This window comes from Mesoplodon bidens (assembly GCF_964165515.1).
Source record: "Mesoplodon bidens genome assembly, chromosome: 7".
NCBI classification, from domain to species: Eukaryota; Metazoa; Chordata; class Mammalia; order Artiodactyla; family Ziphiidae; genus Mesoplodon; species Mesoplodon bidens.
This window is the reverse complement of record NC_138164.1, coordinates 52,174,617-52,191,389: the sequence shown is the minus strand read 5'-3', so window position 1 is coordinate 52,191,389 and position 16,773 is coordinate 52,174,617. Positions and strand designations below refer to the sequence as shown.

At 51.3% G+C, this 16,773-nt stretch overlaps 1 protein-coding gene across 4 annotated transcripts in view; it reads left to right on the top strand.

Moving 5' to 3' along the window:
* Positions 1–16,773, top strand: part of MICAL2 (microtubule associated monooxygenase, calponin and LIM domain containing 2) — a 227,673-nt gene that overhangs the window by 153,004 nt on the left and 57,896 nt on the right. For all 4 annotated transcript variants that reach the window (XM_081239973.1, XM_081239972.1, XM_081239970.1 and 1 more), the window contains 4 exons: positions 4,149–4,329; positions 5,788–5,975; positions 10,772–10,846; positions 15,533–15,666. In XM_081239973.1, the coding sequence (XP_081096099.1) occupies positions 4,149–4,329; positions 5,788–5,975; positions 10,772–10,846; positions 15,533–15,666 (578 nt within the window). The remainder of the gene's footprint in view (positions 1–4,148; positions 4,330–5,787; positions 5,976–10,771; positions 10,847–15,532; positions 15,667–16,773) is intronic.

The window sequence follows — 16,773 nt, the reverse complement described above, 5'->3', positions numbered from 1 at the left end:
GAAGCCCGATCTGTGCTCTTAAGGAGAATTCAGCGGAGCTGCACAGCTCACCTCCACTGTCTGCAGCTGCCCGTCTGGCCAGGCTGCTCTCCACTCCCTCATCTCCCCTCTTCTCCACTGCGCATGCTCAGCTGATAGGTCTCTTCCGGTTATCACAGCTGCCTGCTCACGGGTCTCCCTCTCTCCTCCTTGTGGGCCCTCCCGTCCACCTTCCACTCTGCAACCAGAGCCGTCTTTCTGAGAGGCAAATCTGATAATGCCAACCCCTGGCTTCCAGGCCTTCACTGGTTGCTCCCAGAGCAAAACCTACCCTCCATTTCGCCATTCAAGGCCCTTCCTGGTTTGATGTCAAAGCAATCATTTCCCACTGGTTTGACCAGTTTCCCCCTGGTTTTCCCCTTTCTGTACCCTTTTGCCCTCCAGTCGCATGGACTTTTTTCCCATTCCCATGCAGTTGGCAGTGCTTTCCCACTTTGCTCTTGCTCCCAGGGGTCTGCCACCTCTCCCTTCCCTGTTCAAATCCTACTCCTCCTCAAGCCCTATTAAAATGGTGCCTTCTACCCAAAGTCCTTATTGCATGGAAGTCAGATCTCCCTCCCCTCCCACCTCGTCTTGGCCTCACTCTTTGTGGTCTACCTTCTAATGCAGATATTTGTGAACAGACCTTCTTTCCCCTGTGGGGCAGAAAGAGACCCTTGAAGGCAGAAGGAGACCCATGGCTGATATATCTCCAAATCCCCAGCACAAGCCTGGATCAGAGGAGGGCACAGTAGCTTCTGTTGACCCTATAAGTATCTGTGCACAGAGCTCACAGGCACATACACCTATACTCAGATATAAACCAGGTATAGAGCCAGGTCTCTACTATAGCAATTCTGTGTAACAAGCCTCCCAAATCTTAGTAGCTTGTAACATCATTTTTCTTGCTCATGGGTCTGTGGGTTGGCTGAGTGGCTCTGCTTCAGGCTGCAGGTGTAAGGGTGACCTGGGCTCTCATGGGATCGGCTAGACCATAGGTTGGCTCCAGATCTGTTCCATGTGCCCACAGTCGGGGACCTAGGCTGCTGAAGGGGCAGCAGCCATCTGGGACGAGCTCTTCTCATGGCCGACGAGCAGGAGTGTGAGTGGACTAGCCAAATAGCAAGGCCACTAAAGGCCGCTGCTCATGTCACACCCACTGATTTCCACTGGTCAAAGCAAGTCTCACGGCCAAGCCTCATGTCAACTGAGTAGGGAAGCTCACCCCATCTACTCCAGTGGGAAGGACCGCAAGGTCATAGGACAAACCACACCTCTGTTATGGGGAGGAAGTGAAGAACTGGGGACGTATTCCAGTCCAAACTCCCAGAATAATGGCCACGTGCATTGCTGTCCATTTGGGGCTTTGTTGTGCTCACAGACATACAGACTCGTCCCCATCCTTTGATGAAACGTCCGACCGAGTGCTGGTGTCTTAACCTCTCTGTTCACCTGTTTTTGCAGCAGCAAAATGGGAATAATACTACTTTTCTTAGAAGCTGGTGTGAAATTTAATAGACTTATTACATGTTAAACACTTAAACAATCCTTGATAAAAGTACTCAATAAAAGTAAGCTGCTGCTATTATTATAACTACACAGTCAAGCATCCAGTTATAATACCTGCTCCCCAAATGCTCCTCCTCTGTCCACAGCCACCCCAATGCAAAAGGGTGCATACATGTCCTCACAGCAAGCATGCACTGTACCAGGGCTTGCAAACTGGCAAACCACTGGCTGCATCTGGCTGTAGACGTGTTTCGTTGGACCTGCCTGTACAGTATTTTAAAATGTGAGGCACTGCACATAAAAATCAAAATTTCTCGAGTTACCTTTGCAGATGATAAATAAAGAGTAGATAACATCTCCCAGAAAGAGTGTGTGAGGTGAAAAAAATGAGAGGGCCCAGGTAGAAGCATGAAGAACCCAGGACTTAAGGGTTGGCTAGAAGTCAGGATGGCCGAGATGGAACGGCCAGCTAGGCAGGGAGAGTAAGCGTCCCTGGAAACAGGGAGGGCTCAGAGGGCAAGAGCTGCAGGAGGACCCCGAAGCCTTGTGAACTGGATTTAACAACAACAAGGAGGGCACTAGGGACTTTGTTGGGGGCAGTTCGGGTAGTGGAGGCATAGGCAGGATTATAGGGGATTGAGGAGTGAGTGATGGGAGGTGAGGAAGTGGAGAAAGTGAGTGCAGCAAAGTCTTCCCAGAAGATTGGCTGGGAAGGAGGAAGAAGAGTCGGCTGGGGAGTGGGGGGAGGGGGAACTGGGATTAAAAATGGTCTTAAAACTGGAGAGGTTTCAGCATATGTTAATACTGATGGAAAAGATCCAGTAGACAATTAATGACACAGGGAAGAGGAGATAATGGTCCTTAGCTGGTGTGTGTGTGTGTGTGTGTGTAGGAGGAGCCAAGTTCAAGTGCAATGTCAGCCTTAGGAGAAAGGACTCCTACCCCACTGTTCGTGGAGCCAGTTAGTGGCCAAGAGGGATCTGGGACTTGGGCTGCCTGTCTTGCTCATTTATTCATTCACTGATTCATTGATTCATTTAACAGGTATTTATTATTGAGCATCTACTCTTCACCAGGCACCATTCTAGCAAGAAATGAAAGAGGCGAAAATCACTGCTTTTATTCTAGGCATGGGAGCGAAATAACAAACAAAATAAATGGGAAAAGTGTATAGTTTATTAGAAGGTGCGATGTGCTATGAATAAAAATAAAGAGGAAAGGGAAGGGCTGAGGGTGTGGGTTGCAGTTTGAGGAGGATGGACAGGGTCACCTCCTTGAGAAGGCAACAGTTGGCCAAAGGTTTGAAGGAGGCGGGTGAGCGAGCCCTGCCCTCTGGGGGCAGCGTCTCCAAGGAAGAGGTGGGAGCCTCTGAGCCGGGGCTGAGATGGGGGCGTGCTGCGTGCGGAGGGACAGCACAGTGGTCGCGTGGTCAGAGCAGAGAGCCGGGGGCAGCACCGGGAGATGAGGTCACAGGGGCCCTGGAGGAGTGTGACAGGGGGTGGCGTGATCTGACTTCCATGTTAACAGGCACTCGGCAGCTGTGTTGAGAAGAGACTGAGGGGTGGGGCCTGGCCAGAGGGAAAGCAGGGAGACCAGTAGAGGCCGTTTCTATAACCCAGACGAGATGATGGTGGCTGGGGCCAGGGTGGCAGCAGAGGAGGTGGTGACAGGTGCCTGGATTCCTGACGTATTTTCAAAGTAGAGCCAACTGGATTTGCTGATAGCTTGAGTGAAGAGTGAAAGAACAAAAGGAGTCAAGGATAACACTGAAGTGTTGCCTGGAGCAACCTGAAGGCCCAAGTTGCCATTTACCAAGATGGGAGGGCCATGCGGGAAGCAGGCTTGGGGAGAGGCAGAGATGGAGAATTCCACGGGCATGAGTGTGATGTGTCTACTGGAGATCCACCTGGAGATGCCAAGTAAGCAGTGGCGTATACACATCTAGATTCATGGGAATGTCCAGGCTGGAGAGAGAGATGTGTGAGTCATTGTTGTCTAGGGTTATTTAAAGCTGAAACCAGATGAGATCATCAAGGACATGAGTGTAGATGAGAAGAGAAGAGGTTCAAAGACAGTCCTGGGACCTTCCAGTGCTGAGAGGTCACGGGGTGGGGCGGGGGCAACCAGTGAAAGAAACAGAAGGAGGTAGCCGGTGGGGAGGAGGGAGCCAGGCTCTGCTGTCCTGGAAGCTGAGAGAAGGGCTGTTTCTAGAAGGAAGGCGTGATCAGCGGGGTCACAGGCTTCTGGTGTGTCAAGTAAGATGAGAAATGAGAAGTTACCACTGGGTTTAGCGACACATTGGACATTGTGATTCTGATAACAGTAATGCAGAGGCTGGTGGACCTGGGGTGGGACCTATGGACATTTCAGACCCTCCTTTACTTAAGAGTAAACTTAAGAGTAGACTTAAGAGTCGGATAGTGTGTACATTCGTGCCCTGCACACAAGATATGTGCTCTAAATGCTGGGGTGTCCGGTGGGCTAAGTGGTGGGGATCCAGTGATGGCACAGTGGATGAGGTCCATCTTAGAGTGTCCACCCAAGCCTCTGGAGGAAGGGCAGGCGCCCTGCGGGGCGGTCCATTCCCACCATCTCTCTAGACCCTCTTCTCCTCTCAACAGATGAGCCAACCTCCCCCAAGAAGCCCAAGAGTGTCCCGGAGCTCGAGCATGGGGATGTGGCTGGTGGAGTCGCCTCCCCCCTGCCCTCTGAGTGGATGTCAGTGAGGATCAGCCCCGGGGAGGAAGTGGTTGGGCAGGACGTGCTGGCTGTGCGTGTCCTGGTCACCAGTGACGGCAGCAGGTACGTCCCTGCTGCTGCAGGACGGGGGCAGGATGGGTTGGGCAAGGGGACAGCATTCGGGAGCTGGTCTTACCCCCACTCACTTGCAGTATGACCTCTCTGTGCCTCCATTTCCCCATCTGTAAGATGGGATAATCCGTAGGGAGTTGTCAGGATCGAAGAATTAACATATCAAGGGTGTAGAACAACCCAAAGAAGCTTAAGTAACAAAGGCAAATATGTTGGATCTACAACCATCCACAGAGAGGCCCGTATGTGGAACTCTTGGCTGCTGGGGGCCTCAGCCTACATCCATAGATTCATGTCCACATATCAAGATTTCAAGGTTGGGCTCCAACTGGTACTACTCACATTGCACTGGGGCTAATCGAAGAACTGGACTGGGATGCTGTTGTGACTGGCAGGCTTGGGCAGGCTGATGGACAGATGGTCCACCAAAGCTCACAGATGGACAAGGGGCAGTGCCCTCACACAAAGAAGCATGCTGGACATAGAGAGGAAGAGAGAGAGAAAAAAATATATATTCATGAAAATGTCACTAGCCAATAGGTTTTGTGCTTCCCCACCCCAGGACTGTGCTGTGCTGTCCCCACTACCTAGGACACCCTGCTTCCACTCCCACACCACCTGAATTCCTGATGGTTATTTCAGACCCAGGTTAAATATCCCCCCACACATTCTTTTCTGTAGTCTTTTCCATTCCCTCATCTATTCCCAAGGGAAGCAAGCAGTATTTAAATGCCTGACGTTTTAGGCCCAAGTCCTAATGATGAGCTCATTTTACCCCAGAGAGCTTAGGAGTCCTGCTCGGGGGCGGTGAAGATGAGAGGACCAAACTTCACATAAATACTTCATTGTACATCTCTGGGCCTCTTTCACCTGCTCTGATCTGAACTTGCCTGCATTCATGTGCTAGGGCTGCCATGAAGAACCACAGACGGGTGGCTTAAACAGGAGAGATTTATTTTCTCACAGTTCTAGACGTTCAAGATCAAGGTGTCAGCAGGGTTGGTTCCTTCTGAGGACCATGAGGGAAGATTCTGTTCCAGGCCCCTCTCCTCAGCTTGTAGATGGCGGTCTTCTCGTTTATGTGGCATTTTCCTTGTACGTATGCCTGTGTCTAAATTTCCTTGTAAGGAAAATTGTAAGGACACCAGTCAGATTGGATTAGCGCCCACCCTAATGACCTAATTTTAATCTAATTACCTCTTTAAAGACCCTGTTTCTCAAAGCAGTCACATTCTGAGGTACTAGGCGTTAGGACTTCATGTGAATTTGGGTGGGGGCACGGGTCAGCCCATAACAAAGCCAGAGGCTGGGTGCCAGGCAGAGAGGTAACTAACCCACGGCCCTTGCCCTAGAACGCCTTTGCCTGCTGGAGGGCAGCGACGGGCAGGGCATGGTGCGGCCAGGATGGCAGGCCTCCTCGCTCACCTGCGCTTTCCTTCCTCCTCCCAGCTCGGACGAAGAGGCGGACCGTGGTGGCAGTGAGGCCTCCAGTGCAGAGCCCTGGGACGAAAGACCCCGGCGACAGGGACCCCAACCCTCACCCCTCCTGAAGCCCCTCGCCCAGCACAGCTCCCTGAGGGAGGCCCGGCCCAGGGCAATCTCTCCACATGGCCCCGAGGAGCCTGAAGCTGTGCATGGTGAGCAGAGGGCCTGCCTGGGCGAGGCAGACAGACGGGCTTGCGTGATCCTGGGACGCGGGAGTGGAAGGGGGGAGGGGGGACAGGGACCCCCATGGACGGTTTTTCCTTATGAAGGACCATGTGACAGTAGGCCTGGCCCTCAGGCTCAGAGGCAGTGGAGCTGGGACCTTTAGGGGCCAGGGTACAAGTGGGAGTGAGCGGACTGGACCCAGGCCCAGCCTCCCTCTCCATGGGCAGCTTTGTAATCTCAAGTGGGAAGGAGGCGGAGGGGGCTGGCAGGCTATGTGTCACAGGCAGAGATAAGGGGGCCCCAGGACCCTCTTTCCTGGAGCAGCGTCCTCTGTGAATATCTGTGAGGGCCCCTCTGGCATTCCATAGCCCGTGAGGGAGAAGGAGGTGGGCTCAGCTGCTGTTGGACCACACACATCTCTGAGCAGCACAGTTTCTCTGGTGCCACCAGGGGGCAGCACAGGGCCACTACCAGTGCTTGCGGCTTGTGGAATGCGCTATAACCAATGCCCTATCACTGAGTACCTGTATTGGCCAGGGCTTTCCCTGTACATGGCCCCATTTCATCCTCAGGATGACCATGTGAGGTAAGTAGCATGAAGCCCATTTTACAGGTGTTCAAATGGACTGAGTGTTTTCCCAAGGACTCACACAGCTTAGTAAGTGGTGTGGCCCAGTGCTGGATGCTCCACACCCAAAGAAGTCATTGTCTTTAGCATTCCAGCTTGTTTTAATAAAGGGCCTTGAATTGAATGTTTTGATTTAGTCAAGGGCAACTAGTGACCTGTGGGTGGGAAGAAACAGGCTAATAGCAACTTGCCATCATCAGGACCAATGGCCTTAGCTGCCCGGGGAAAGCTGCAGCTCTACTTGTCCTGCGCTTCCCTCTGGTGGCCGAGAGCAGAACTTCCACATGAACCTAGAAATGTTCTTACGAGTGATGGTTTCACAGGAAGACCAGGGCTGGGGCCAGAATCCTGTAAACTCTGGATTTACCCTCTCATGTGAGCTGTTTTTAAAAAGGATAAATTGCCATTAAAACACCCTTGCTAAGTACCATTTGTGGTGCTGTCCAGAGAGGCTTAGCACAGGCAGTGGACAGAGTCTTGGGAACGGCTGGCCTCTCCATCACCCTGGGCTCCAGCCTCCTCATTTATAGATACGAAGACTGCCCACCTTTCATCCCTTCCCTCCATTTCTCCTTTCTCCTCAATTGTCAGAGGATTTTAGGCAACTTACAAGAAAGACATAAAACAAAATTGTGTGTCTATATATATGAAAGATAATGCCTCAAGATAAAGCCTAAAGATATATACATGAAAGGGAAAAACAGTTTAGGAGGTATAGACCTCAGAGAGGCAGACCACGATCCTAAACAGTTGCTCTAGTGGAATCATAAATTTGATTCTGAGTTTTCTGGCAGCCAGAGTTCAAATGGAAACAGACAATTACTTCTGACTGTTCACAAGGAAAAACATACATTGGTTTGCAGCAGGTCTCAGAGCTGGTACCACTTTTCCTAATGCTTCAACCTATGGAAATTTTCCAGCTCATGTCAAATAGATGATATTGAGAGATGTGTTTGATTGTGTCTTGAACAATGGGGTCTGCAGTTTTCCCAAGGCTGTTTCATGCAGCGTCCTTTGCTGGCAGGTGAGAGCATGACAACAAAACATGGCTCAGCTAGAGCACTTCTCCCAGGAGGATGGGGTTAGGTGGAGAGATCAAGGCAGTGTGGCCAAAGCATTTGGTTTGACAGTCCAGTTTAATTCCAGAATAAGAAACACAGTAGACAGAGAAGTGAATAGACCTCACGACTTTCAAGCAATCTTGTGTTGGTTTTGTCTTTATCCATCATGATTTCCATCACTGCCAAGCAGACCACACTGTAAGGCTACAATCGCTGGCATAGTCTAAGCTCTGTGTTTCATGTTGCTGGTTGTGGTGAGTCCATCACTTTACCAGATAATGTAGGGTTGACATCATGTTGTGGGTGTCATGGAGCTTTGTTAATCACTTTTCACCTGGATAAATGTCTCGGAGTTTAGCCGAGGGCATACCGAAAAAAACCAGGATGTTGCTTTAAAAAGATTCCTGGTTTGTACACCATGCTCATAACAGCATTTTTCACAATTGCCAAAAGGAGAAATGACCCAAATGTCCATCAACAGGTGAATGGATAAACAAATTGTGCTATATCCACACAATGGAATGTTATTGAGCATTAAAAAGGAATGAAGTTGTGACACATGCTACAACATAGATGAGACTTGAAGTTATTATGCTAAGTGAACTGAGCCAGGAGAAGTATTGTATGATCCCACTTCTATGAGGCACCCAGAATAGTCAAAGTCACAGAGGCAGAAAGTATAGAAAAGTGATAACCAGGGGCTGGGGGAAGAGGGTGGATGGGGATTATTGTTTAATGGGGACAGAGTTTCAGTGGGATGAAGAAGAAGTTCCGGAGATGGATGGAATTAATGTTTACATAACAACGTGAATGTACTTAATGCCATTCAACTCTATACTTAAAGGCGGTTAAAATGGTGATTTTTATATTATATATGTTTTACCACCTTTGAAAAAACTCTGCGACTGCCGCAGCTCATCAAGGAACCTGTCCCCTCCTCAAAGTTCTTTAGCATAGAGCATGCCCACCATGATGGTTTAAAACAGAAACTGAGCCCTGTGTAATAGAGGCCATAGAAAATGCTCAGCAATGCTCCCCTAAAACACCTAATTTAGTGGTTCCTAAAAATCCTGCTTAACAGGCAGATTCCTAGGTTCCCTCCTTCAGAGATTCAGATGCCTTGGGTCTAGAGTGGGGACCAGTATCTGCGTTTATGGAAGCACCCTAGATGCCTCCAGGCAGGAGAGCCACATCCTGCGCTTTGGGAATCGCAGAGAGCAGCTTCCTAGAGGCCTGCTTGGATGCATTAGTTATAAAATGCACGCCTAAACAACAGATTGATCTAGTGCACTGGGTTCTTGGACATAAACCATTTACAGTTAGGAGGGAAATCTGCCCTCAGATTATTCTGATTTAGAAAAATCGGTATTTATCCATTTTTTTCTGGCAATAATTTGATAACAGGATGGTCCAATGGCCTATGGAGGACATTTATTGTTAGTGTGTGACAATAAAATGATGTCATCAGCACCCTGTGTCACAATGCTTACCTCTTACTCCTTTTGCAGAGAGTCATACGCTAAGATCTCCAAAAGTACTCCCTTAAAATAAATATAAACACATTAAATAAATATACTATAAACTAGAAAGAAGGGAACAGCCCTGCTTTACTCTGCTCAAAATTACTGGATCAAATCATGACTACCCACTCTATTCCTATTGTGGTAAAAATGTGTGCATGGATGCCCTATAAACACCAGTGATGGAAAACCTCTCATGAATTTTAACCGTTTCTAATAAATCCCATTCCACAAAGTTAAGAGCCAAGGAGAAGCAATAAGAGCTTTTGGCCCTCTTCTGTGTTTCTCGAGTAATTTCTCCATTAGGTGATGAAGAGGTTAACTCTGGTCTGCAGGAATCAGCTTGTTCCTTATGTAAAACATCCACGACTTGCACTTGGCAGGGGGAAGTGGCCCTACCTTGTACATAGACTGTTCATTCTGCAGTGGGGAGACAGGGAGATGGCACCCTCACCTATCCACAGAGGCTCCTCCCCCTCAAACCCGTGAGCTTGATTATGACAGCAGACATGTGGGCTGGGGAACCGCCAGACCAGACACAGCAGGAGCAAAGCTCTCCAAATCGATAAGGGAGGGGAGCCAAGGAGCTCGGGAGCTGAAAGATCTGCTGAGGAAAGGAAGCCCCCAGGGCCGGGCCGGCTGGTTCAAAGCGTCCCCACCCACTCTCCACGCCCACATCAGTCCTGCGGGCTTCCTTTCCTTCCACACCTCCTGGTCCCACGTGTGGGAGCCATTCGGGTGTGCCTTGCCCCATCTTCCTCTCCGGCCGTGATGGAACCACCACAGAGACCTGGAGCCTGAGGCCAAATCTGAGGGCCCAGTGTGGGAACGGGGTACATTTACTTCCCACTTGTAGGTCCCAAATGGCTAAGGCCCATTTCTTCTGCCTGTGATGTTCATTTTGCTCAGCTGATTCTCAAGGCCCAGATGGGCAAAGGGTCTTCATAACGCATCCTGCAAATGTGTTTCCATCGGAAGCAGACCAAGAGGAGGGGTTTGTGGCCATGGAGTGTCCAGGAGTTCAGTTAAAACTGGTTCCCAAAGGGTTTGGGGGGCTCTGGGGTAAGGTAGAGAGAGGGTGGAGCTTTCTGCAGCTTCCAGGCTTCAGTGAGAGCAGCTGTGGTTCATCTATGACACATTTGGGGCGTTGATGTGAGACTGCAGCTCCAAAGAGCTGCTCTGCTTAAAATGAACGTGTCATATATGCTTGTGTATATACGGACATATGTATATACATGTATGCATATAAACATGTATGCACACATGCTTATTAACAGTGGGTGAGTTAGAATGATGGCTCATAATTTGAGACATTTTCTGAAAGAGGGCAGTACCTGGCCCATAGCAGGGTCTCAAAACAATTTGATGAGTGAATGAATGAAAAGTTGGAAGTGTGTGTTATAGGGACAGGGAGGTTCGGTCGGAGGAGAGGAAGGGGCTCCATCAATTATGACCATTAGTCTACTAACTTTTGGTAACTGGGCCGTAAGAAAAAACTCCCTGTTTGTCCTACCCATTTAACAGACTCTTCCTCCCTCCCCATCTTCTCTCCCTCTTTCTTTTTCCCACCACAGTTGTGCAGAGGGCCAACAGCTTCCAGTTTCCAACTCCCAGCAAATACCAGAGCGGGAGAAGAAAATTCCAGCCGAGTGAGTCATGAGCTCCCTGGGGGGTAGGAGGGGGCAGGAGCTGTCTGATTAATTCCCAGGGGCAGCTGTTCTCACTCCTCACATGTCCTCTCTGAACTGGCCTCCTGGATGTGAGGGGCAAGGAGAGAAATGTACTGTTTGACTATTTCTGCTGCTCACTAGAGGAAGCACTTTGCAAGGGATTTGCTACTTTTTCTTCCACCTCCCCAGCTCCCCACTCTGGAGTCACAGGGCCTTAGAACTCTACAGTTGCACTTGAAAGGGACCTTAGCAGCCATCCGCTCCAATCTTCTTGAAACACAGATGAGGAAACTGAGACCTGAGGGCTCTATACGTTTTGATTCAGTACACTGGAGTTGGGCTGGGGGCATCAGCCTGACTTCGTGTAGTAGTGGGCAAAGCAGTGAAGGAATCCAAAGACACACACACACCGCACACACGCACATACACAAACGCACAAATACACACTGCCCTGCTCCTTTTTCTGAGCAGGTTATGGTCCCGCATCCCAGGGAAGAGCAGGTGGGTGAGGACCAGGGCCCGCGGCGGGTGCCAAGGCAGTGGACTCCCACTAGGGGGCGCAGTGACCGCGTGCCCGGTCGCGCAGCGTCCCAGGGCCAGCGTGTTCCTGGCGCTGCCCCAGTTACAGAGCAGAGATTCCCTCTCCAGTCCTGAGAGGGGGCAGGGGCTCTTCATCTGATCCCAAGTCCATCGCTGCCTTCCACCTCCTCCTGCCCCCATGCTCCCTCTCCGGAACTTGCTGTAGGAGGGGTGGACCCAGGAAAACCTGGGGTTAGATGAAGGCTTCTTAAAAGAAACACTGGAGATGGAATAGCGTGCTAATTTAGTTGACTCCTGCCTTCTGAGTCAACGCCGACTCCTGGCCAGTGAGTCATTCTCTGCAACCCATAGACCTGCGGCCCCTTTCACTCGGGCCAGGCTGGGACAATGGGCACTTCTGGAACAGGACCAGGGCACACCTGAGTCGGCCACTTCACCTGGGGACAACCTAAAATGACTCTTGGACCATGGTGTGATCGCAGGCAGAGAAGGCGAGGGGAAGGAGGGAATCACCGTTTACCGAAAGCCTGGGGCAGGCCTTTCCCACGCGTCTCATTTACTCCCCACCTCAGCCCCTCCCCAGTCACGGGAATTCTGCTTCTATGGCTGGGTCCGTTTGGGTGCAGATTCCATCCAGTGCTTCCAGCCGACTTTACTGAGTGCCACCAGAGCAAGGGGCCCGGCCCCGCCCTCAAGAAGTTCCTGATCTGGGGTGAGAGCAGGGAGTCTGGCAGGGGACCCTCACAGCAGGGTGTGGGTGCTGGAGGAGGCACAGGAGAGAGGGGACTGCTAACCAGCGGCGTGATTTCTCAGCTGTGTCTTTAGTTATCCCAGGAGTATCAGGTGTGGGTTCTCAAGTGCATGTAAAACTGGTTTGAGGGCAGGCCTTGAGTTTGAATCATTTCTATGGGCTTAGTGCCTAGCATGGGCCTGGTGCAGAAGAGGCACCCAGTCCTTGCTTGCAGAACGAATGAATAAGTGGATGAATGAATGAATGAACGAATGAACGAATGAACAAACTAAAGAACCAGGGACCAAGCCGGCTGAACTGAGTTGAACTCAGTGCAGGAACAAATAGAGAACGTGGGTTAGGCCTGAGTAGGCTGCAGCCCCTAGAGGGTGTTCCAAGACTCTGGGAGGATTTGAGTATTGCCTAAGCTCCAAATTCTGGGGAGCTGCACCCTGGAATCCCAGTCTTTGTGAAAATCCTCAGAGCCATCTTTTTGGTCATCTTCATTTTGCCCAAAAGGAAACCCACTGGGCAAGGCTGGTCCTGTGGGAGGGAGCAGGGCTTGGGGCACACCACCTCCTCTATCCCTTCACTGCCCTGTTGAGGCTGGCTCTGGCCCCAGCCCCAGGCAAGAGGATGGAGGGGGCTGCGTGCCTGCCCTTATCGCCCTCACCCAGCTGACCATACTCACCAGAATGACCTTTAGGATCAAGGGAAAGGCCTCCATTGCCAGAGGGCCCAGAGAAGAGGCAGCTGACCCAGGAGGGATATGGGAGGAGCTGGAATCCAGACCCTCATCTGTTCATCAGCCTCCTTTGCACAATGGGACTGGAAGGGCCAGTGGCACCCAGGACTGAGGCTCCTGCAGAGGGCAGGGCAGACCTGGCTGGACCATGCTGAGGTTTCAAGCAAAACAAGAAAGGGCGAGAAGGACCTGAGTTGGTCAATGAGAACTAAGCCTGTGGGCCGTGAGTTAGAGAAATCCTGGGCAGGATGGATGTGCAGCACCTCCTACTCCCCGGAACAGGTCAGCGGTTCAGCAGTGCCTTAACTGGACACCACTCATGTGCATGGGAGGAAGGGAAGGGGATGGAATTAATATTTAGCTAGCATGTGGCGTTTACTTTGTGCTTTGCACTGGGCACCTCTTTTTATCCCATTTTATTTCTTTAGCTTCCCCATGAAACAGCACTAGGGTTCCCATTTTTCAGATGAGGAAACTGAGGGGTTACATAACTCACTGTGTCAGGCAGCTGGTGTGGGTGTGAAAGGGGTGGGGTCCCAGGCTCCCCTTTACCATCCTCTGAGGGAAACCAAAGGCCTCAGGTGGGTGAGATTTCCCATCACCTGTCAGCTGGGCTCTGGCCTCCCCTTCCATTCCTAGGTACTGCTCACCTCCCAGGCAGTGGCTTGAATGGCAGGTGTTTTGCTTCCCCCATCTCCTCGAGCCCCCTGCCCCCAATTTCTATCCTGAAGACAGTCTTGAGGATCCTGTGTGGAGAGAGATCCCACTTGCTGGGTGGGGTTGGGGATTAGACACAGAAGAGGGGGGGCAGCTCCCAGGTCATGACCTTGAGACCCCCAAGGCTTTCCTATCAGCTTGGCTCCCAAGGTGTTCTGGCTCTGTGTCAGAGGGTTCCCGGATCGCTCCTCGGGGGAACAAAAAGGTAGTCTGTGGAGCTGAGGGGACTTTGGGACAAGTTCAGGAGTTTGATTCAGGAGGTGGCAGAGAGAGGAGAATGAGGGCCAGGAAGAGGAGGAGAAGGAATTCAGCAGGAATTTGGCAAGCTGAGGACAGGAAGCAAGGCAACAACTGACTCACAACTTTTGCCTTTTTAGGCTCGAACCATCTAACTGGGGGCTGAGAAGGGGGTTCGGGTGACAGGCAGGCCGGCCAGACGCCCCCCACTCCCCCACGCAGTGTCAGCTCCTGGCAGCCAGTGGCCTTTGTCCCCAGCAGCTCCTTCCTGCCGCCCTCAGATCTGTTCCCCCAAGTTACCTTTTCCCCTGGAGCGCTTCCCTTGGGGAGCTTGCTGATGGTGTGTGTGGCCAGCTTTTCAGAGCCGGGGCCTGGGACGCACGCTCTAATGTGCTTGCATTTGTAAGAGGAAAGCAGGACGGAGTACTGACAACCCCCTGTGTGGCTCCGCTGTGCACACGGGTCTGGAAGGAACTCCTCTTGGAGTGAGGCCTGGGTTTAGCCTGGCCTGGGTGGGTCCCAGAGGAGGAACCTCTCAGCCAAAGCTTTGCGGAAACTGAGGCCAGGGGATTGTGTTTAGAAACAAGCTGAAATCTGAAGGCTGGATACCTTGGAGGGAAATGGAAATGGGTCAGCTGAGCAGCCAGAAGCAGGAAGTCTGACAGGAGTGGGTAGTTAGAGACAGTGGTCCTGGGAAGTCTCTGTGGAACAGCCTTTATGTGCCAGGAAGGCTAACAGGAGAGCTGGCTGGGCTGAAGGGTCAGACATTGAGTGGGCAAATCTGGAGGTGAGGATGGTGTCTCCTGAATCCCTTTGAGGACCTATTACTGAAATGGTCCTAGAGGGAAACAAAATGTTCGAGTTTAGATTAAGGTTACTAGGGGGTCTGTGTGCGCACATGTGTGTGTGCACTCATGAGAGAGGGAATGAGATTGATCTTATAGGCGACATCTGTCGGAATTCTGCTGTAACTAGACTAATTGGGTTCAGCTCCCACAGTTCAGAATGAGGCTCATCCTCGGCTCCGGCCACACTCCTTTCTCCTGTCGAGAAGGACAGCACATGCACTGGCTCCCATTTGTTCCCTGACCAACAGGAGCTTGGCACGAACCCCACTCCATATGCTTCAAATGATCTGATACTCATTATAACCTCCCTCCCTTGTGTTCTCTTAAAATCTCAAACTAACCATCTCGTCTGAGAGCCCCGTGATACACATGTGGGAGGAAGAGCCCGTTTCCTTGGCAGTGACTGCCTCTCCTGTCTGTGCCCATGGTGAATGGTCCAGCATGCATCTTACGGGAAGAGGCCTCAGGTGGTTTACTGACTAAGTGATTTAATGCAGCCCCAGCTCCCCACCACGATGGCTCTAGGGCAAACCTTAGCGGTAGATGTCCGTTTCCCAGAAACACCCTGGAGACCCCTGTTCTAACTGTCGGGGACATTCTCATGTGTGTGTGAGACACAGTGGTTCTTGGACTTTTCGTCCTGGGACCTACTTCCCCCGCAGGAGCCTGACACTCCTACACCTGTTCTTCCAAGTCCCAAGCAGTGGGCTCCGGGGCCTCTGAATCCATCTCTGGCATCTTCCTCCCTCTGACTCTATAGAGAGGAGCTTCACTGAAAACCTCCTCTTTTCATGATAAAATAAGGAAACTACAACTCTGTAATGGAGAGCATGTTCTTTCCTTGGTAGATATGACACCAGTGAACAACAGAAGACCTATGTCGCCTCCAAAGGAAGCTTCTCCTTCCTCTTCTCCTTCGCCTTCTCTGCCATCTTCTTCAGCTGGTGTCCCGCATGCTCTGGATAGTTCCTCCCTGCCTCAGGTAAGTGCCCTCAGGGCCTGGCACAGGTGTGAGGGCGACAAGCTGCCTATACTCCTCCCACTTCCACACTGAGCTCTGGATTCCTAGCACCCTTGGATCACCCCAAGTGCACAGCCAGGGCCAGAGGGATGCTCTTTCAAGAGTCCACCCCACACCTCTTCACTTGTCCTTTTCACGAAAGTGCACCCTGCTCCTTCTCAGCCACGGAGGGCACAACCACCCACTCATTCAGCAGACTTTATAGGGCATGGAATCTGAGCTGGACTGTGGGATGCAGAGATGCTAGGGCTTGTGCTCTGCCCTTGAGGGCCTCACAGAGGGTGTGGATGAGCTGGCAGCTGTAGGAGGGCAGGCACAGAACGCAGGGTACCTTTGGTAGCAGCTGAGAACCTTGGAAGCAACATCCCCCTTGAATAGAAAATGGCATCACCGAGACAGTCATGGTTGGACTCTTTCCTTCAATATGGGTTTATCAAGCCTCTATTACCTGCCAGACCTTGTTCTAGGCTCTGGGAAGTAGAATATCTAAGACAGAAAAGTACATACTCTTGTGAAGCTCCCATGACCAGAGCTCTTGGCAGGGCACAGTCACTCCTTCTCAAGTCTTCTATATTCTCCCTTTGCCAAGGGCCAAGCTCCTGCATGCTAGAAATGGCTGCTTTCTCAGTGGTGAGAGGCATGAGTCAGGTTTTGAAGGGTCATTGGAAGATCCTAAAGGCTATCCGGCCACCACAGCTCCAAGCCAGAAGGGTAGCTGTCTCTCCTTACCTTAATGGTCTCCAAAGAAGAAGCCTTGGTTTCTTGGTTGTTGGAGGAACATACCTATGAGTGGAATGTGCCCTTTAGTAAGGACCATGGCTGAGCTTCCTTATGTGCCTGGCCACCCACAGGGACCAGGCCAGCCCTCCCCTCACTGGCCCAGGAGCTTGTCAGTGACTTTGCTTTCCTTTCTGGCTTCCTACCCACCTAATCTAAGGCCCAGGAAAGATTTTGGTCCGTGATATGGGGTCTCTGGGCCAATTCCAGCCCTTCCCAAGGCAGCCACTTAGAAGGAAGAGTGGCCTTCTGAAATCATCCTAGGCAGAATTCTTTTTGACTTTGGGTATC